At 42.2% G+C, this 20,780-nt stretch overlaps 3 protein-coding genes across 3 annotated transcripts; 1 reads left to right on the forward strand and 2 right to left on the reverse strand.

The window, feature by feature from the left end:
* Positions 1–1,987: 1,987 nt before the first annotated feature.
* Positions 1,988–2,991, forward strand: LOC129596841 (uncharacterized). The gene is made up of 2 exons (XM_055494219.1): positions 1,988–2,160; positions 2,362–2,991. The coding sequence occupies exons 1-2, from the start codon at positions 2,140–2,142 to the stop codon at positions 2,719–2,721; spliced, it is 381 nt and encodes a 126-aa protein (XP_055350194.1). The 5' UTR covers positions 1,988–2,139; the 3' UTR covers positions 2,722–2,991.
* A 3,571-nt stretch (positions 2,992–6,562) lies between these two features.
* On the reverse strand, positions 6,563–8,149 carry LOC129596800 (equilibrative nucleoside transporter 3-like). The gene has a single exon (XM_055494167.1). The coding sequence runs from the start codon at positions 8,022–8,024 to the stop codon at positions 6,642–6,644; it is 1,383 nt and encodes a 460-aa protein (XP_055350142.1). The 5' UTR covers positions 8,025–8,149; the 3' UTR covers positions 6,563–6,641.
* A 306-nt stretch (positions 8,150–8,455) lies between these two features.
* Positions 8,456–10,459, reverse strand: LOC129596797 (uncharacterized). The gene is made up of 4 exons (XM_055494163.1): positions 10,319–10,459; positions 9,933–10,243; positions 9,384–9,709; positions 8,456–9,210 (listed from the first exon to the last, which is right to left on the reverse strand). The coding sequence occupies exons 2-4, from the start codon at positions 10,186–10,188 to the stop codon at positions 8,665–8,667; spliced, it is 1,128 nt and encodes a 375-aa protein (XP_055350138.1). The 5' UTR covers positions 10,189–10,243; positions 10,319–10,459; the 3' UTR covers positions 8,456–8,664.
* Positions 10,460–20,780: the final 10,321 nt, after the last annotated feature.

Consider the following 20,780-nt stretch of genomic DNA (forward strand, 5'->3'; position numbering starts at 1 on the left):
CTTGTACAGCATTGTGCAGCGGCGTCTTATGTACAGTACAGCATGTTTTTGTTTTCCTGCTGCTCCTTGTCATCCGTTCTCAACTTTCTTTTTTATCCACACAGACCTCCTCTCTACAAACACAACATGGATTATTCACCAGAATATTTTTGAATAACGGTGTCGTTGTTAATTCGAATTTTCTGATATCACTTAGACACTTACCGTACATAATTGACGTTTTTGGATATCATGGCTGGTTTTATCTCCTAAAAATTCGTTACCATAATTACACAGATGATTGTATCACTACGGGTACAGGGATACTCATTTACGCTTAAGTAGTCTGAGTTCTCATGGCCACTCTTACCCAACAATGATACCCAAGGATTTTCGATTTGAGCGGGCAGTTCGAAATTGGCTGCAGTCACAAACACAAAAATAAGCACAATTAAAAAAATAACGACGGTAAGGCTATGGGCCATTTTTGCAGTTTGACGCGTGTATGAAAAATTAATAGTCCAAAGTTATAATCTTTTCCGTTCACCTACTGTAATTCAAAAAAACTGAAGCTTGAACGAAAGACCACCGACATCTATTCTTTTTATACTTATACTGTATTGCGACACGCGCTACGCAGTCATAATAATTATTATCATTGTGGTATTTAATGGTTAAAGAACAGATCCATACTCGTACTGCATAAATATCTGTAGATATCGGTATAAACTATTAGAACAATGCTCTATATCGGCTCGGAATGGGAATTTCCTAGTAAATATTTACTGTTTGACAACATACAAAATTACAACATACAACACATAAATTACCAGCAATTGTTATTAAAATTGTTTTCCATACGCAACAACTAGTCGCCACTGGTTAAGCAGCGAACATGTGTTTTCTACTGGGCGTAACTGTTAACGATGTCATGCCGAACTCTGCAGTCTGCACGCGCCTTGGGCGTCGGCCTCCACTGCTCTGCCATTTGCTGGAATGGTAGATTTTAGATTGCAACCGCCCAAAACTTCCGAACGGCACCTTAAATTGTGCCTATCCATTTTTCGTGTTTTTTAACATGTATAACACAAGCGCTGATATAGATTTGTTAAGCCAGACGCTTTTGCCGAATTGTAAATCAAGAATTGTATTTTCAGAAAATAATATTCCTAAATAATTTTGCACACCTACCAAAATATGCCGCTACAAAGGTTTTACGAATGCCGTTAGCGTAAAACATAATGGGCTGGCAAAATGTACGAGGAATGCGCTTTTGCAGCTGTACACCATCCGATCACCTGTATATAGTCATGTCTGAGTACACAATCTCTATACGTGACAACAGCCAAAACTGATTGTCATTCGATGCCGGACATAGTTATGCGATTTTTATGCATGTTTAATCGGAAATGTTGGCGTAGAATCTCCGTTATAACTAAAATAATGTTCATAAAAATGACATGTGTCCATCTAAAAAATGTTCACGAGCGGAAACACGTGTCATACACTGTACAGGTGCTTGGAAGACGACACTAGTATCGATAGAAAACAATTGGTACTCATTATCACCACATCTTGCATGTATAAGTAAGTTGTTTTAGCATGCAGGTATTTGCCACGCTACAAACAACATGTACTTATGGTTAGGTTTTTATAAATTAAGTCTGGAGTTTCCGCAACGTCATGTCCGTTTTTTTAGGCTACCAGCCTACCACAATTCAGCAATGACTCGTTAGTTTTTACTTCCGCTTTAATTAACACGTTTGTAATAGCATTTGGTACACAGGATACCGCAGACAATACACAACCGGTATTGTTAATAAGCACGCTAGCTTTGCGGTTAAAGCACGATTAATGTAGTCAATGCAATTCTGATCGGAAAAACCAGAATTCGCATTTTTTTAACGAGGGGTTTCACATGAGAATACATGCGGATAAACAGGAAAATGTCCGTTGTGAAATAATCTCGGACGGTATAAACTGCCAACCGGCAATCTGCTAAGAATTATCAGTATAAAAACAGCATATATACAGAGTACCGCCTGGCTTTAGGCTTAGATATTGTACAGAATTTGAATTGTTGTTTACATCCCTTGTTACATTGCGTTTCATTTGCGCTGGTCCTAACTTTAAATTTTAGTATTTGTACCCATTGAAATAATGAGCCAGCTTTTACCCGCTGTAAGTGAGTTAGGATGTACAGTTGAATTAATTTTGCATGATCAGTATTAGACTAACTATAGACTATACATTTTTACAATTTGGCAGCTGCAGTTTCATATACTTCCACAAATATTGCACTTTTACGAATTTAATATTATGTGTAAATGATGCTTTTATTACTGTGAACCAATAAAAGACTTCAAATTGTATGTATTTCAGCTTTGCCTGTTGGTGGCCGGTGTTCTCGTTATGGTTTATCTGGATACAGCAGAGAGTCGCGAGATACGCCACGGCGGACGCGGACCGGCACGCCGCGTGGTCAACCATGTGGGACGTAACTTCCCGCGTCGTGTGGGCCACATGATCAGCCGACCGGGTCGCTACGGGAACTTCTACCGTCATCGTCCGCGCTATATCGGCTATGGCTACCCGGTGGTGTATCCCGGATACGTGTACGGCAGTGACCCCTATGCCTGGTATTCCAATCCCGTCCCGCAGGAGGTGTATCCCCAAGACTACGATCCCAATAATTATTGTCAGGATGATAATGAGGATGGGGTTTGTGACGATGCGGAATAGATCAACTCGACTCATATGCGTTTTCGGATGTTTTATGCGGTTTTTATAAAAAAATCCGACAAAAAGTTCGATCAGTTATGATCGATTATAAGGATGTAAGCCGTTTCCGGCTGCGCCAGTATATTCAAGTACAACTGTGTTCGGTGTATTTTATCTTTCGTGAATGTGTAATAGAAACTTTCCTTTTGTACTGTAATAGAAACTTTCATGACATTATGACAATTTTTACGTGGAGCAACCGTTGCTGCCATTAAACCAAAGTATACTCAAGGTGAATTATTTCCAACGTGTCAATAATTGCAATCCTTTTGCAATCAGCAATTACAAATTAAGCATCGCTATACTTTGTATAAAAAACCCAAGTCGTATTTATTATCGGATAGAATTTTAAGCCGCCAATTTTGTACCGTCACGTAATAATATGAACCATCTAAAATGAAATAGTATTGTCAGTATAACATATGGTTATATGTTATTATTATTAATTTTATTTCGTTATTCGGTATCAGTTTGGTTTGTGCGCAACGACGCGCGCAGACTAAATTAATACCGAATAACCCAATAAATAATAATGGGCTCAATAGCCGGACAATTGTTTTTGATACGAGAAAAAAACTAAAGTACCGTACACAGACGGAAATCCATTAACACAACATCGCGAACTGGCATACTTCTATATTCCCCTTACTATAATTATTGCTCGATTTTTGGCATGCTGCTTCCATTTAAACTTTTCGTATACAGTAAAGACAAGAAAAAAATATAATTGATATCATAATCGGATATTGATAATATCATAACCGGCGAATATCATTACCGGTACATATACGATCACAGTACATTGCAACATCCGCTTGTTCTGCCACTTTCTTCCGCGTCGCTGCGCTTTTTTGCCTGGCGCTGCTCTTTGCCGGCAATACGGAATGTCCGTACACCGCGGTTAACCGCCATGGAGCCTCCATCACTGTACGATATATCCACCGGAAGCTGTCTAATTCGGCTCGCCGGGATGGTGTCCAGGTTATCAATGATGGTTGTCAGCGCGGCTTCGATCGCTCCCGGTTCAAGGTGACTGTTACGCATGTTGAGATGTTTGAACTGGGCGGCAATACACTGCACCTCACCGCCTCCGTTAATAATGCTGCCGTACATTCCAACCGTTAAAGACTCGTACAAGGCCTGTTCCACTTCCTGTAAATCTTCTTTCGTCAATTGGTGCGCGAGAGATGCATCCGGTTGTCGGGAAAACTCGCTTTGGTCGAAGGCCAATGTACCGTTTTGAGCGTTCTGGGCCACCGCCCATTGGGCCAGAACCCGGGAAAAGTCGTCATTATCGGCAGCCATATGGCGGATGAAAATGAAAGAAATGGAAAAGCGAATGAAGACTTTTTTGCGACGAAATAACGCTTCACGGGCGCGTAAATGGTGTGTTCGATTTTTCTGATAAACGATCACTTCTATTTCACAACGGGATGAAATAACCACACACCAACCATCGAAATACAAAAATTTCAGAAGTACGAGCAAATGCTGGAAGACTGCGCGTACAGCATGTAGATATTGTATACGGCTTATAAATCAAAATTGTTAACCAAGCGATTGCGATACCTACAATATGTGGACGGTTAAACAGATAACAGATAAATGCATTCGCAAGAATTCTGCATGTGCATTGTAACTGTCGTACAAGTTATAGGTGATAAAGCTGCAATGTCAAAGGAAGATAATTTACATACGAGTCAGAAATTTGAGCGCAAAATATAGATAATATGACGTCTTCCAGGTAAAATGGCAGTTTGGACCCCGTGAATAATACTGTAATACCGTATGATTGGTTGGACCCCGTGAATAATACTGTAATACCGTATGATTGGTTGGACCCCGTGAATAATACTGTAATACCGTATGATTCGTTGGACCCCGTGAATAATACTGTAATACCGTATGATTCGTTGTCAGCTCCTACCGAAGTACGTACCTGCACAAGTGGATAACAAAATCAATCAAGTAAAGAAACTGACGGAATCTTTGGGCGTTCTGCCGGCGCATCAGTCGCTGTTTTTACTCAGGAATAGCACGTCCCTGCCGCGGCTCATGTATGTTCTCCGAGCAGCGCCATGTTACAAATATCCAGAGAAGCTTAAAGAATTTGACGATGTGATTAAGTCCAAGGCCGAAGAAATCACCATTGTCAAGATGGACGACACCATGTACGTGCAAGATTCTCTGCCGGTTAAATAAGGAGGTCTTGGTTTACCGAAAGCAGAAGAAATTGCAGCGCCAGCATATCTACCGTAATTATCGAATTAGAGCCCCAGGGAATTACAAGTATTTCAAACGCATCACGGGGTGGGCTCCAATTACGGGCATGGGCTTGTATTTCGGAGGGGGCTTCAATTTTTTGGCATTGCCTAATATGGGCTATACAGCATTTAATTAAGCCCATGGGCTTTTATTTCGGGGGGAGCTTATAACTTTCAAATGACCTTAAGGGTGGGCTCTAATTACGGGGGGATCTTCTATTTCGGGGGAGCTTATAATTCGATAATTACGGTATCTTCACTTTATGCCACTGATGAGCTGGTTAATAGTATGGTGCCCGAAGACTGCTCTGATGACCGCGCGACCGCATGTCGAGTTACGCTGGGAAGAATTAACCGGTAAATCTGCTCCATCGACAGAAGATGGAAGCAATCAACGCCTGTGGTCGGACATATTGACCGCCAGGAAACTGGAAGCCTTAAGGGATGGTGCTGACGTTATCGCTTCTGCACGTTTGTGGGCCGCCTCCACTAAGAGTGCCAGTGCCTGGTTGTTGGCTTTGCCGGTTGCCGGTTGCCTTGGTACACCTTTAGACGATGCTGTGCTACGAGTCGCTGTTGCTTTACGAATGGGTGCTTCGGTTTGCAAGCAACACAAATGCCGCTGCGGTGAAATGGTCGATGCCCAAGGCTTGCACGGTTTGTCATGTCCAAAATGCCAAGGGAGATTCAGACGCCATGCAAGCTTGAACAGCCTTATTTAACGCAGCCTGGGATCAGCGAAAGTTCCTGCTATTTTGGAGCCACCCGGACTGAGCAGGTCAGATGGGAAGCGGCCGGACGGCTTATCTCTTTTCCCCTGAAAGAACGGCCTCCCTTTTGGGATGTGACAGTGTGCGACACTTTTGCTCATTCCTACATCGCCGGCTCATCAGAAGTCGCGGGATCGGCAGCAGAAGATGTGAAAGAACGAAAAAGGCGCAATTACGAAGGACTGACTGATCGTTATTTCCTCCAAACCCTGGCCTTCGAGACTACGGGAAGTTGCGACGCCAGTACCCGCCAGTTCATCAGTGAAGTTGGCGGCCGTATTAAAGATCAAACTGGAGAAGCGCGCGCCACCGAATTTTTGTGCAGCGTATTAGTGTAGAAATTCAACGGGGAAATGCTGCTTCTGTTCTGCGAACTGCTGGTTGTTCGAAAGAGCTGGAAGAGTTGTTTTTTTTTGTTCTAGCAAGTGGTTATTTGAGGTCTACATAAGTGTAAATAGCATTTGCTTGTACAAGTTTGGAATAAAAATGCGTTTAAAGTTGATATCTCTCATTTGCTTACATATGACTCGTTATGAGCATCACATTCTTAATACCTGCCATTTACAAACATCTATATACAGCGTCACATTACTCCTTAACGTATTTACAAGTTTACAACCGATACCGATGATAACGCACGAATTACAAATGTTGAAAAAAACCTGCATAACATATCGTTTTGATACGAAGCTGATGTCGCTTTTGTCTGGGTTGGCGATAAATTGTGTACTTATAGTGAGTGTTTGTCTGATGCATATGTTCCCTGCACAACGGCTGTCATGTTTAATGAAATTTCCTGTGCTTAATTGCTAAATTTTGTTATTTCGACATTGATTGTTAGTTATGCTTAAAGACAGAACAACAAGGCAAACGAAAACGCTGCACCCAAGACCAGACCGACATTAATACACAGTCCCATAATCGCTCCCGTAATCTCTGCCCATTCAGGCGGCACCACTTTCGGTCCGTACATGATCCCGGCATTGCCAAAATACCCGTTCGTAAAGGCTAGCACCGCGATCAAGGTGATAAACACCGCATCCCCGAATACCGCGTCAGTATGGTCACGGGGCGCCGCATTACAAAACAAGAACATAGGAATCAAACCAGTTCGCACCACGGCGATTACAAACAGCAAAATGCCTTGCTGAGGATTCGGCCACTGCAGTAATCCATGCGAGAACCGTCCTGAAAAATCACCCACATTGTAGACGACAAAACAGGCTACCGGGAGAAAAAGTGCGTTGTTCAGCAGCGATCCACTGGCGGCGTTGGTCGATTTCACCATCACGGAAATGGCGGGAAACACCGAGAGAGTCGTAGCAAAGGTAAGGATCAATGTACCGATATACGGCCAGGTGCGGGTGATGATCATCTTTAGCGGTGTCTTCGGCTTTTCCACCGGTTTCTCATCGGACGCATTTATGACCTTTTCGTCGTTACGATTAAAGTAAAAGTTGACAATCGGCAAGCGCAGAAAAACCGCGAATAAAACTGTGCATAACGTGGTAGCGCCGATGGCCGAGGCGAAGTACCCTACGGCTTGGTTTTTTATAGAAGAATTTTGATCGGTCTCGTCGCGATTGGTCAGCACGGAAATCACCGACGACAGTGCCGCGAAGATCCCGGCGAAAGTCTGTCCGACCATGAACGCCGTGGCGAATTTCGACGGCATACAACCTTGCAATCCGAACAGTCCCCCGTTGACGATATTACTGGCGAAATTGATAATGAACACATTAATCATGGTGATAATAAAAAATCCCTCCTGGAATGAATCCGTGTCCACCCGCGCCAATACCGTTGTCACGGTGAAGATAATGATGATGACAATGAAACCGCCGTACGCGCGCAGTTTCACGGATAGGTACCTCGTCAACAATGTGCTGCACACGATCCCCACTAAACCGCAGCTGGTGGCAATGATGGTCAGAGCGTTCTCAAACGTCCGCTGATACGGTGTCGTCCCCTCCGGATGGGTGACGTTCCGCAGGGCGAAATGGAAATAATCAGCGGCGGTGATGAAGAAATTCCACGGGTACATCCCGCCCATCCCCAGGAAGACCATGATGATGAAGGCCAGATTGTAGCGGTCGGGTGGGGCGTATTTGGGGTTGCGAGCGCCATTGTGCAGGTTCAGATCATCGGCGGTGGTACTCGTGTCGCTGGTGATGGTTGACACTTTCTCGTCGATGGACGATGAAGTACGAGTCTCCTCGTTCCGCTGCATTGTAAAGCTATTTAAACTGGCTGTAAATGTCAGTTATAACTTTACGAGGGTGGTATGAACTATGAATGTCAAAGCGGAGTAAACTCGTAAATCTTTGGGAGGACAGTAAAAGAATGTTGGTTGTGGACTTTGCGTCGGATGTGAGTGGAATTATTGTTAAGGGAAGAATGACCTTATCAGTTTATGGTTAAGTGTTATCGTACTCGCTTGTGTCAAATGGCAGAGACTTTCTGACAGAAGTGTGGCAAGGTTATCAGTCACTCTTGCCGATTAATTGATAGTTCGAGGTACACGGCACACGGTACTGTCCCTTATCTACATAAGTGTTTGTAAAACAGTTTGTACAGTTCGAAACTTTTTATATGTTTACATTCCGCGAGCACGGTTAACTGAAATGTACAGAAATTTTAAGTTTCTAAATGCATCGATGAGATGACCTTCACAAACTCAGTGGTACAAATCGATCTCGTAAAATTAATCATAATGGTTAAAAAGACCCGTACTGCTATGCACACGCATGTAATCGACGAACAATTCGAAGTATATATAATAAATTGTCGGCGCATTAATATTGCACAGTCATCGATTACACATTATAACAAAATAACAAAAAACTGTAAGAATTCTTAAAATCTTGCACCTAAAATGGTTGAATTGCGGGGGGTGGTTTATTCATACAAGAAGGTGGGTTAGTAACAGCATTAGCCCATGCTGGTAATCCTCCAGTAAAATTCGGGTTATCCACACTTCCTTTCGCCGTCAAGATATTTCGTGCACTGGCCAAGCTCCCTTGGTCGGCGGTGGAATCCAAACCCATTGTCACCCATCCCAGTAAGCCGTCCTCGACGGTACTCCCCAGCAGAGCGTAATTCATCACGGGGTCGCTGGCACTGGCCGATTCAGCGGCGAAAGTCAGATCCTGAGAGTTAAGGGTGATGGGGACGTTGTTCTGCTTGTACGCGGTTGTGGCGTGGACCGAGGTGAGAAGGGCCTGGTCGAAGAGGATGTTCCCGATGTGCGGAACCTTCCCACCGGCGTACGTGTTATTAGGCAGAACGGTGCCGTTGAGATGGACGATGGTGTGGATGTGGTTAGTGCGACCGGGATAATGACCTGGGACGATGGTGATGAACTGGGTAAAACCGTCGCGGTTGGTGGGCTGCAGTCCACGCAAGAATGTTGTGTTCTAGAAAGACCATAAAGCATTCCATAAAACTAAAAATACGCACGAAGAGCTGCGAACGAGCGTGACTTATAAAAAATTTGTTTCAACTAAATTTGTTTCAGCTCATTTTAATTAGGTGCTTGGTTAAATTGCAATCATAGAACAGCAATCTTAGCGATAGAATATGTACTCACTATGTTTTTGAGATCCGCCTTGTTTCCGTTGTCTTTCGCCACAACCCCGCCATAGACGCCGGTGGCATTGGCATGCCATATATCAACAAACACATTGGGCATCGGTTTGCACGTCTTCGTATCGATGACTTGTATGTCGAGGTACAATGTGACTCCCTTCTGGGTTTCCCGGATATCCTTCCGAATGAATTCACCGCTGACCCAGTACGGCCCCACTTCCACTTCGGGGGTCAATGAACAGGAGACATTACTGCCGAAGGGATTACTGTTCTCGTTTAATCGATGATTGGTGGCCAGCACTTTGGCGGTATCTCGTACACTGCGACCTTTATAAGGAAGCAAAAACAAATCACGTTCACAATAAGCATAGATGGAGTATTTTGAATTTTGTACAAAATTGACTGCTGTGAACTGGTGATTTTGTACTTTGCTGCTGTATTAACAGACCCGAATTCGGTATTTAAACGTATCTTTACACAGTAACTAATACGAGCTCGAGTATAAACACTACCCTACTTGTAACTCATAGTGTAAAAGCTGTAGACTTACTTAGCAGGTGTTCCGCGCGCAACGATTCAAACAGCGCTTGCCGGCGAACGATGGCGCGCTTCTGAAGAATTCGTGATGCTGTACTATCCAGACAACTCAGCACGGATCGCTTCGCTAGCTGCCGAAAGGCATGTTGCGCGAAGGACAGGGACGCATCCGGTTCAGGATGTTCATTGGGATGAGCATGCACGAGGTGCTCTATTCCGGAAAATAAGAGAACAAGTACCTGGATCAGTGCAACCTTTAGGTACATCATGATCGTCCGGGATTCACGAAGATGGCTATCCAGCCGCTGAAGTTAGCAAGCGTTCCTGCATCATGAAGTACCATTACGAATTTCCGAAAAAAAATAATTTGTGTTGTCGGCTTTAAAATGGAAAGACTACCTGGAAGACTAGTTGCGACCACTGCTTTGTCCTGATCCGGCGATCGGCAGATCTGTGGGTTTGCGCAGTGGTTAAATAGGATTATAGGCGCACTTGCTATACCGCAGTTACGTATACTATTGTGTTTGCGTAAAAACGTATTTGTACCGTTATACTCGTACGTAATAATATTATTATGTACTGTCATTATGTGGAACCTGTGCTATTTATATACTGTACTTCAGCCGGCAATCCACGTCTGCGGATTGCCACCACCGTCATACCCAGCAGCTGAGCTGTCGGGTGAATTAGTTCTTCTTCCGCTTTCAAAACTGCAAGCACATTGGCTTTACGAGAACGCAGTGATGTTAATCATATTAAGACGTATTCTCTGGCACCAAAAACTTCCGGCATAAAACATGTCGAGAAACTCCTGCCGTAACCATGCACTTCGCAGTATTACGTGGAGGTACATATTCCAAAGCTAGGTTTCTACTTGTAATGTTGATGGTCTGATCCAGCGCATATGCGAATTGTTGACGTGTCTGTTAATTGTGCCGCTGGCCAGTATCAACTAATTAACTTTGACTGGCCAGTTAACTTTGATTCGTGTTATCGTACTTGTTTCGGTATGACTGACTTGAATATGAGGCGTGCATATATATATCTAACAGCCTATATCAAACACAAGCAGAAATAAATTGGTTTGTAAAACATCTTTCTTGTACTTCCCCAATCATCCATAAGGGTTCCCCGTCAACACTGGACAGAGCACTTAAAAATGAAGGAAACTTCAAACACAGTCGTACTTGCAACTCCTTTTTAAGTTTTGCATACTGGTAACTGCTGCGAAGTCGGCTCGGTTAAAGGTACACAGCAAGGCCTAAACAAACAGATGCAGATAAATCTACGGTATATTTGAACTAATCTGCACATTGTAACCTTTAATTTTGTCCGGCAGCGACTGCCACTGGGGATGCAGCGGGGTAACGCAGCTTCAATTAGCAACGGGGCCATCACTAATGAGGTGTGATTTCGGCTTCCTTTGTGTCATTTCGGTAGAACCGCGTGGTCACGTATACCATACGCGTCTACGGGAAAAATGATACCGTAGTTTAGATTTCGAACTGTATGCGGTGATTAGTTCAACCTTTCACGTTTATGAAGAGAAACCAATTGTGCGAAATTAAATTTTCTTCTTCGCATGCCTTTTTTATAAAAAATAATAATAAACTACTGAAGCACAGTGAGGCGTTCTTTGCGGCAGTTTATTCGCTGATATGTGTCTGCACAGGTGCGCATGCTCACTGTTATCTGTACTACTACGCAGTATGACGGGACTTTATACAGATAAGACTATAGTCAAGTTCCTTTTTGTGGAGCGGAATTTTATTCAGATTGGCGATAATAATCATTTACTGGTTTTTTAATAAAATTTCACGTCAAGTTTTTGTATTCTGGTATTTGCACTGACTTGTGGCTATGGACTTTGGTTATAGACTTAATATTTAATTGTCCCATTTCGCATATTTAAAGGAAAATTCACTTTTACCGTTGTTCTTAATCCGGTTGCATTCTTATACTACTACTGGAATCCTGGTTATCTGCGAATGCTTTACAATAAGCTTCATGTGCCATATCGCATGTTGAACTACAGGTACAAATAACAATATATTATTAAATAAAATTTCTGTTATTATACAATATACAAAAATTCGTTGTAGTGATAAGAGGCACATCGCGTAATTTGGAACAACAAAGCATTGTTGGTCTTAAATCGCCAGCCTTCAAATTTCCAATATTTCCCTTCAAATTTCTGATTTTTTTATCTTATAAAAATCTTTTTTTTATCTTATAAAAATCTTCTTTTTTTATCTTTCTTATTTTCTTTTTTTTTATCTTATCTTCTTTTTATCTTATCTTCTTAATTTTTATTTTATTATTCATATGCTAGTAAAACCACTCTGTTCCCTTTTAAATACAATTAACTGGTTCAAGCTGCATAACATGAACTCTGAATTTATCCTGAACGTACGCCAGCCTTGCCAGGCTTTGCATGCACTATGAAATCACGCTGTTCTAAAAAAACATGCAGTTCTAAAATTACTGTAATACTTTTCACGGTGTTTTGGCAAACTTACGTGTACTCTAATTCATAAAATATCATTCCGAATAACCAGCGATAAACTCGTGCGGATTCGCGTCTAACTACTCTAGGATAGACGTTCAACTGGAAGAAGTACTAACTTTCCGCACACATTGTAAGGCGTAAACAGCTTATTTCATAAGTATAGGAAGTTAGGAACCAAACATTGACTTCAACATTTATAATTTGTAACATTTTAATTTCGTTCAACAGTTGTGAAACGAATTTCTAAAAACGTTTTCGGATGTACTGTAATGGCACGCTAGCTGCACTGGCCACGCTGTGCGTTCTACCGAAATGACAAACGCTGAGCGCGCTACGCCTCACATACCCTCGGCTCGCCTGATGGCCCCGTTGCTAATTTTTGGCACAGTAGCGGGAGCGAAAATGTTAAATGAGCTCTTGTTAATGTGATATTTCACCCTTCTCTGTCAAAGCAAGTGCAGCTGGTTTGAAATAAAGACACTACAAACCTTCAATTTGATGTTGTGCTTGAATATGTTACCTATTTGGTACGTATGCACCGCACCGGAATTAACCATGTATATATCCGGAACATGATCTCAACTTCAACGCTCAACTTCCACGTAAAGCTGGCTTAAGCTGCATAGTTCAAATAGCATTACGTTACAATTTTGAGCAAAACTAAGGTTAAGTTTAGCGGTGGAACGTATCTTAGGTCCAAATATGATACTGTGAGTTATATGCTAATCGGATACGACTCACTGTAAAAAAAGATGACAAGTTGAGTCGACAATACAGTATTCCAATCACGGACCAGAAAGGTCAATATTACTTCATTTGAGTTGTGGAAGGGGGCGTTTCTGTGTTCCGTTGCGTGCGCAGAGATAACCGCCCGCAATGCAACACGCCAGCACCTACCAGCAGCAACATGGCGGAAATAGCGGGTAGAGAATGATGGCCAGGAGACTAACTGTTGTTGCAAATCACAAGATTTTAAATTTGGTTTTGCGATCGGATGTGATGAACCAAAGGTTCGCCATTTCACCATCACTAACACACGCCCAGGGCTTAGCAAATGGCACGTTATGGCCGCAATGGCGCTCATGGAAGTGCAAGATAGCTACGCACAAGGTTAGTTTCACCTGCTTTCAGGAATCTGCTGGACAGACCACTCAACTGGAATTTATTGGGATAACTCTTTTTGTGCCGTACCCACTACAGAGTACTGAAAGCGCAGAATTGTTTATAAAATCTGGGATGGGATTGCTAAGACTTTAGAGAAAGCATGAAGTTTTAAATAGTGCGTATGCAGTTTCAATATTGTCTATAATGAAAAACAATACATCTCGAAATTATTTATGCACCACACCCGTCACGCAGTAATCAAATGATTAAAAGCTTTTCTCGGTCCCAAAACGGCACCTTTCCGCGACGACGAAGCCATTTTATCAGCTGGAGATTAAGTTTGGTCCCAGTGTTTAACATTCTGACCCTTAGCGTCGGCCACCGAGCTAATTATCTTATGGTTAACCGATTTATTGTGATGGAGTTTACTGTTTACTTCAGTAGTTTTTCATTTATTAGGAAGCATTAATCGACCCCTCCCGTGTGCGTTAGTGAATTAAATTAATAATTGAAACCTCCAAAAATAAAACAGTACAGACTACAGAGCACACTCATTACACTGGATGTTTCAGCGTTTTCTCTGCGCTTTCCCCGTACACATCTACGGTATATGTGTCTTATAATGTACGATGGGTGAATACTGATTACATTTGTACACGTTGCGAAAAATCCTTTTGCGCGCGCATCCGAAAATATTTTGTGCATCGCTAGAGCTCGATCAAGTGTTATCAACCGCTGCCATTGAAAACTGATTATCAGTATACAATTAATATTAACTGGTTTATTCCGTTAACATTTTTAGCTTGGATGAGCATCGAATTGTGTTTTTGCCGCTGACCGTTAATAGCGTTCTTGACGCCAGTTGACGGTGTATCTTGCGTCTGCGCAATGGAAACAAATAGGAGTATTAATAACGACAGCATCTATGATTTTATGTCTGACCCAAGGGCCTTCGCTTATGAATGGCAAAAACACGTTCCCGGCACCGGCGTATGGAGCGTTAATGCGCTAAAAAGCGCGGACTTATTTTATCTTGTTTGCTATCCGTTCTTATTGACATTATGCACAATTGGAAATGCACTGAATCTGACTGTTTTAATTAGCGCGGAAGAGAAGACCAGTACCAATTGCTACATGACCGCCATGGCCATTGGCGATCTGGTTTTTGTGTAAGAACGTTCGCAATGCGATCTTGGTGGAATCGGATTAGTCTTGAACCCGACTGATAGCACAACTTGATTACATTCACCTTATCACTGTGAACTTCTAAATCACATATATTTTACCGTTAGGTGGGCACGCTTGCTGAGATACAGCAAACTTGCTAGCTGGTATACGAAGATTTCATACAACTTCAAGGCGTCCGACGCGGCGTATCCGTATATCTACTATGCAATGCAGTGGAGTGGGAGCTTCAGTGACTGGTACGAGGCGAGAGATCTCTATTGCACCCCACCTATGTTGAATAAAATACCCCCAATCTACCATGAGATTGTGTTGTTACACCATCACACGTCAGGGATTCAGCCACTTAGGGTAATATAACGATAATTATCGAATTTGTGGCTCCCCCCGCAACAATAGCACCCCCTGTAATAAGCGCCCCTCCGACATCGTGTTAGAAAATAACGGCGCACTCGAAATTCAGTCCAGGGGCCGTTAATAAATGGCAAGCGCACCAAAACGGTAGTAATAACGTAGCCAGTGCTAATGTAAGTTGCTTAACCATTGTCCGCTTAAACACGCGAACGGTGAGAACGAATAGTAACACAATCGATCAAAAAGCGGTGATATAGGCATTTATCAGGTAACTGCTGCGCGACGTTTCAATAATGCCCACCGAAATTAAATGTTTGAATTATAATGTCACCCCGAAAAAGTGCCCCTCCCCGAAATAGGGCTCCTCCCCTGCTCCACAGCGTTCGAAATATTTGTAGCCCGGGGCCACAAATTCGGTAATAACGGAAACTGAATTTCACTCATAATAGGCGGGGCGCAACAGGTATTTCTCGCCGCGTGCGCTTGGCAATTATGGCGATGCCTGATTCCTTTGTCACAGAGGTTAACAGTGAGCCCTAAACACGGTCCACGCTGTTCACTGACGCATAGTGCTTTTTTTGTAGGGTTCTGGTCGCATTTTCTATAGAGCGTCTGGCTGCCGTTTTGCGTCCGCTGGAGTCTAGGTGGCTGCTGCGACCGCTTACTGCCCGTTGTATAATAGTCGGTGTTTTCTTTTTGCCGGGAGTTCTTTATGCTGGATACTTTGCTGATGCGTATATTCGCAGCGTCAATAATGGAATTCCGGATGCCTGGTTACGCCAGTGGACGGACACCATAGACATTATAGACGTAGGTCGTGTCGGCTTTTTTGGTTGTAGTTTATTTTGCGTTGAGATACGTAGTTCGCAGAAATGCCATTACGTACTACCCTAGTTCACGTGTACAGTAATGCTGCAGTGTGCTTTAATATCTATCGTAGTTTTCTAAATTTTGATTTCAGTACCGATTATCTGTACTTAAACGTGTGTGATCGCTGCACCGATCTGACAGTTAAACTGATCGGTTTGCAAACGGAACTGATCGAAATATGTACGTATCACTAGTAATAAACACCTTGCTATTGAAAGCCATGTACAGCAGTTATTGTCGAGCAAGCCAAGGTTATGAAGCGTTTTAGAGTTCGTATTCAATCAACTTGAATGCAGCTCATTCCAGCAACCGTTTTCTTTGCGCATCTCTAACGATCTGCCGCATAAAAAGTGTTTTAGAATAACATTTGTAGACCGTAGAAGCGAAGACCGCAAGAAACGCTGAGGCAAAGTCGAAGTTGTTTCTTTGTTCAGGCTATAGCTTGGTTATTTCTAGATTCGCCGGTGTCCCTAGCACAACCGGTGCGCCGATTGATGCTGTACCGCCGCTTCGCAGTATCAAAATGTTTACCTAGATCTGGCATGTAATCGCAACATACTTTGTAGTTTGTATGCTAAATTTAAGCGATGCTGTATTCCAGACCATTGCTACTATGGGAAATTTCTTCGGTCTGCTGCTGATCGACAGTCTTCTAATAGTCCTGATCAAACGCCAGGAAAATTCGGCGATCGGTAAAATGCGCTCAACGCAGACCGGCAAGTCCCCACAAAGCAGCAATAGCAATATCATCTTGCTGGTCGACCTTGGACTGTACTTGTCCTCGGCGTTTCCCAATATCGTTTATACCTGCTTACTGCTAGTGAACAATTTTGAGATGTTTTACTTCCACCCCTCAGCACAACTTGTCGGCAGTCGATTCACCACAGTTCTCATGCAGTGTAATTATTCCTTGACCTTTTACCTGTACCTAATGGTCAGCAAAAAGTATAGGAGCGATTTTATGAGGGTATTTCGCCCGGTCTGCTGTCGTACTGGGATTAAACAACGCTGCAACAATCTGCTAGAATCGCTAGCCAGCTGCTGCATGTGCCGACCAAGCCCAATGGGGTCTTCGCACTTTGTCAACGTGCCTGCCAAATCCCACGGCATTCCCAGCATATCGACGCCTCATATTAAACTATCTGGGAAATTATTCAATACTTCCACCGTTACAACCCAAACTGAAGAAAACAAGGAAAACGCCGTTCCCACGACGGTGGCGCCGGTGACCCAGAAGCAAACCGCTGTACAAATCCCGGATGATCCACGAAAGCGCAGCAAGAGTTTGTAGCCAACCTTTCAATTACCTAACCTTTCAATTTCACATTCAGTGATATCTTTTTTGCTTTTCATCTGTTACATTTTTCTATCTTGTTTTACCTTTTGTTACCCTTTTTTATTTATTTTTTTATGTTTATGACATAGGACGTTTTACCCGATTTTTATTTCACAATTTTACAAAGCGACGGCGGTTTATTTTGGCAACTGAACACTTTCCCGTACAATTTTATTAAATGAAATTCAATAATAACCGTAACCGTACATGGCATACGCATGGCTTTGCCGCGCATGATTCCAAACTTAAAACGTCGAAACAAAAAAGAAGTGGAGGAACTATTGCTCGTCTTGAGAAAGAAAATTTTTACCCACCTTCTTCTACAAAAAAATTGCGGCATCACACCATGTGTCAAAGGTTTAGATTCGCATGTGACAAGAAGAATATAACAACGATCAATAATCGAACTATTCTTTTTGTCAGTGAATGCTAGTTTGGCGGGCTTTGAGGTTGCATCGATACACGAATCCGCCATCGTGTCCGTGAATGTCAAATCCTCCGCGGCTCCATCCAGACGTTTTCCATTCTCGAGCATAAAACCAACACGCTCCGGATACGACTCAATACCGGCATGGCACAGCGCTCGCAGTATGAATTTAGTATGATGTACGGTTCCTTCTTGTGTCAACTGGGAGAAGCATTTCAGTTGAATGTACTCGTATTTCTGTGAACGATGTTCGTCCTCCGTGTAATGTGTATTAGTTGTATCGCGAGTACATGGTAGTAACGGTAACAGAGCGAAAAGTACAATTCCGTTTGTGGGTATGCAGGTCAGTTGAGAATGCAATATTCAGCAGTCAAGCTGTTATGCAGGTCATTTTTACTAACCGAAATTGATCCTGCGGAAATCCTCACGGTCATCTTGACCGTCTTGATGATCCGCATCAGATCGTTAAGGCTCAAACTAACGCGGACAGTCCGGAATATTATTGCTTGTGGTTTAAAGTATTGCTCTGGAGTATTGCTATACCTCGTAATAAACCATAGCTGCACGTACTACATTATATATATTTTTAGACAAAATTTAGGCCAGGAAATTGCAGAGGAAAGTCTGTAAGCGACAGAATACGGTAACGCATCATTCTATCGTAAAATTGTGATATTTTAAATTGAACGAACTGAAAAGGACGTATGAATAAGTGGCTTACAAAATAATAAGTGAGTATCGGTAATACTAATATCTGACAGCAGTGTTTATGCCGGCGCCGCTCAACTTGAACTGTTTGCGTTGCATCGATCTTTTTCGTTTTTTTTTGTACCTTGCACATGCTTAAACAGACCGCACTCGTGCTACTGCTGGCCAAAATCTTGAAAAATATTGAAGCGTACTCTTACAACACTTCATTAGGCCATTACGAGTCGGAGTAGGATGTAAATATGCAAAAACTGCTTCGTTGGAAGCTCACGGAAATTGGCCGCAGTTTTGAAATTATAATAATTAAAATAAACGCCGCAAACCAGAAAGCGGAACTGGTACGGAACATCATACAGCAGGTACGTTACATGGATTGCAGAAATGAAAAATTCATTTCTGATGGCCGACATTGTCGTTTATCCCCGATATTGCGCTTTCGAGGCGTTCTCCAGACTCCGGTACAGAGCACCAAAGTGAGTAAACGCAAGCAGGTGAGTAAAATCACAAAATAATCATAAAGCACGTTGTTTTAAACAAGATATTATTATAATACAGGGATGTACCTACAAGTTTCTTACCTCACCGGTATATTATATTTACTACCTCGTACTATCCCTATGGTAGGATAATAACCCAGCAGATGCATACAATACAGTATACACACCAAAATAATTAATACAGTGCGCGATTGATAAGCGATTTCTTCAGCCGATACTTAGAGATGTTTAGGTATTTGTATCACTGCATGTATAGATCACTGACACGAACAAGCGAACAACTGCAAAAACTGCAAAATTTAAAAGGTATTCAACAAACGACATAAATTTTCATGCCCCAAATTTGCTTCGTACTTAAAAAGCGCATATGGATTACAAAACATTTCTGCCGCATTGATATTGTAGCGGAATCGGTACCGCTTTTATCTGATCCATAAAACACAAAAATTTTAACGCAACTGGAATTTATTGGATACGTACTACTTAATTAAGTGGTGCGTATGTACGTAGGTTCAGTATCGCCTATGTATGGTGAAAAACAATACAGCTCGTATTATTTATGCACCACACCAGTCACGCAGTAATCAAATAATTAAAAGTATCGTCTATGGTGAAAACAATACATTTCGTATTATTTATGCACCACACCAGTCACGCAGTAATCAAATAATTAAAAGTATCGTCTATGGTGAAAACAATACATTTCGTATTATTTATGCACCACACCAGTCCCGCAATAATTAAATAATTTAAGGCATTTCTCCGTCCCAAAACGGCAGCACTTTTCCGCGATGGCGAAGTCATTTTATCAGCTGGAGATCAATTTGGCCCCAATGTTTAACGTGTTGACGCTTAGCGTCAGGCCACCGAAGTAACATGAAACATCATCGTTTTAATCTTAATAATTTTATTGTTAACTGATTTAGTGTGGATGAAATTTACCGTTTGCTACAGTAGGTTTCATTTATTAGAAAGCATTAATCGACACCTCCCATCGCGTTAGTGAATTACATTAACAATTGAAATCTCGAAAAATAAAACAGTACACTCATTGCACGGGATGTTTCAGCGTGCTCTCTGCGCTTTACCCGTACACATATAACGTAAAATGTGTCGTATAATGTACGATGGGTATGTACTGATACAGTTGCACGCTTTGCTAAAATCCTTTTGCGTGCGCATCCAAAGATATCTTTGGATAGTGCTACATATTAACCGCTGTCACTGAAAAGAGATTATCAGTATACAATTAATATTAACTGGTTTAATCCGTTAACATTTTTAGGTTTGATGAGTAGCGAAATGTGATTTTGCTTTATTTTGGCTGTTTTGCCGTTGACCGTTAGTAGTGTTCTTGACGGTGTGTCTTGCGTCTGCGCAATGGAAACTAATAATAGTAATAGCGACAGCATCTATGATTTTATGTCTGACCAAACGGCCTTCGTTTATGAATGGCAAAAACACGTTCCCGGCACCGGCGTATGGAGTGTTAATGCGTTAAAAAACGCGGACTTATTTTATCTTGTTTGTTATCCGCTCTTGTTGACATTATGCACAATTGGAAATGCACTGAATCTGACTGTTTTAATTAGCGCAGAAGAGAAGACCAGTACCAATTGCTACATGACCGCCATGGCCATTGGCGATCTGGTTTTTGTGTAAGAATGTTCGCAATGCGAACGTAGTGGAATCGGAGGTCTTGTAACCGACAGATCGCATAACTTGATTATACTTTGTAGCTAGTCACCTTATTACCTTGAAGTTTTATGTGTACTTCTAGTCACATTACATTTTTTCGTTAGGTGGGCACGCTTGATAAGATACAGCAAAATTGCTAGCTGGTATACGAAGATTTCATACAACGACATGGC

This window comes from Paramacrobiotus metropolitanus, unplaced genomic scaffold (genome assembly GCF_019649055.1).
Source record: "Paramacrobiotus metropolitanus isolate TYO unplaced genomic scaffold, Prichtersi_v1.0 Parri_scaffold0000096, whole genome shotgun sequence".
Classification (NCBI taxonomy): Eukaryota; Metazoa; Tardigrada; class Eutardigrada; order Parachela; family Macrobiotidae; genus Paramacrobiotus; species Paramacrobiotus metropolitanus.

What these genes read in the sequence shown, in the direction of transcription:
- LOC129596800 (XM_055494167.1), bottom strand. Translation starts at nt 8,024, where the DNA reads ATGCAGCGGAACGAGGAGACTCGTACTTCATCGTCCATCGACGAGAAA.
- LOC129596797 (XM_055494163.1), bottom strand. Translation starts at nt 10,188, where the DNA reads ATGATGTACCTAAAGGTTGCACTGATCCAGGTACTTGTTCTCTTATTT. An exon ending in GCGCGCGGAACACCTGCTAA is followed by an intron (nt 9,710 to 9,932) that starts GTAAGTCTACAG and finishes TTCCTTATAAAG; the next exon opens with GTCGCAGTGTACGAGATACC. An exon ending in AGGCGGATCTCAAAAACATA is followed by an intron (nt 9,211 to 9,383) that starts GTGAGTACATAT and finishes TGGTCTTTCTAG; the next exon opens with AACACAACATTCTTGCGTGG.
- LOC129596841 (XM_055494219.1), top strand. Translation starts at nt 2,140, where the DNA reads ATGAGCCAGCTTTTACCCGCT. An exon ending in TGAGCCAGCTTTTACCCGCT is followed by an intron (nt 2,161 to 2,361) that starts GTAAGTGAGTTA and finishes TATGTATTTCAG; the next exon opens with CTTTGCCTGTTGGTGGCCGG.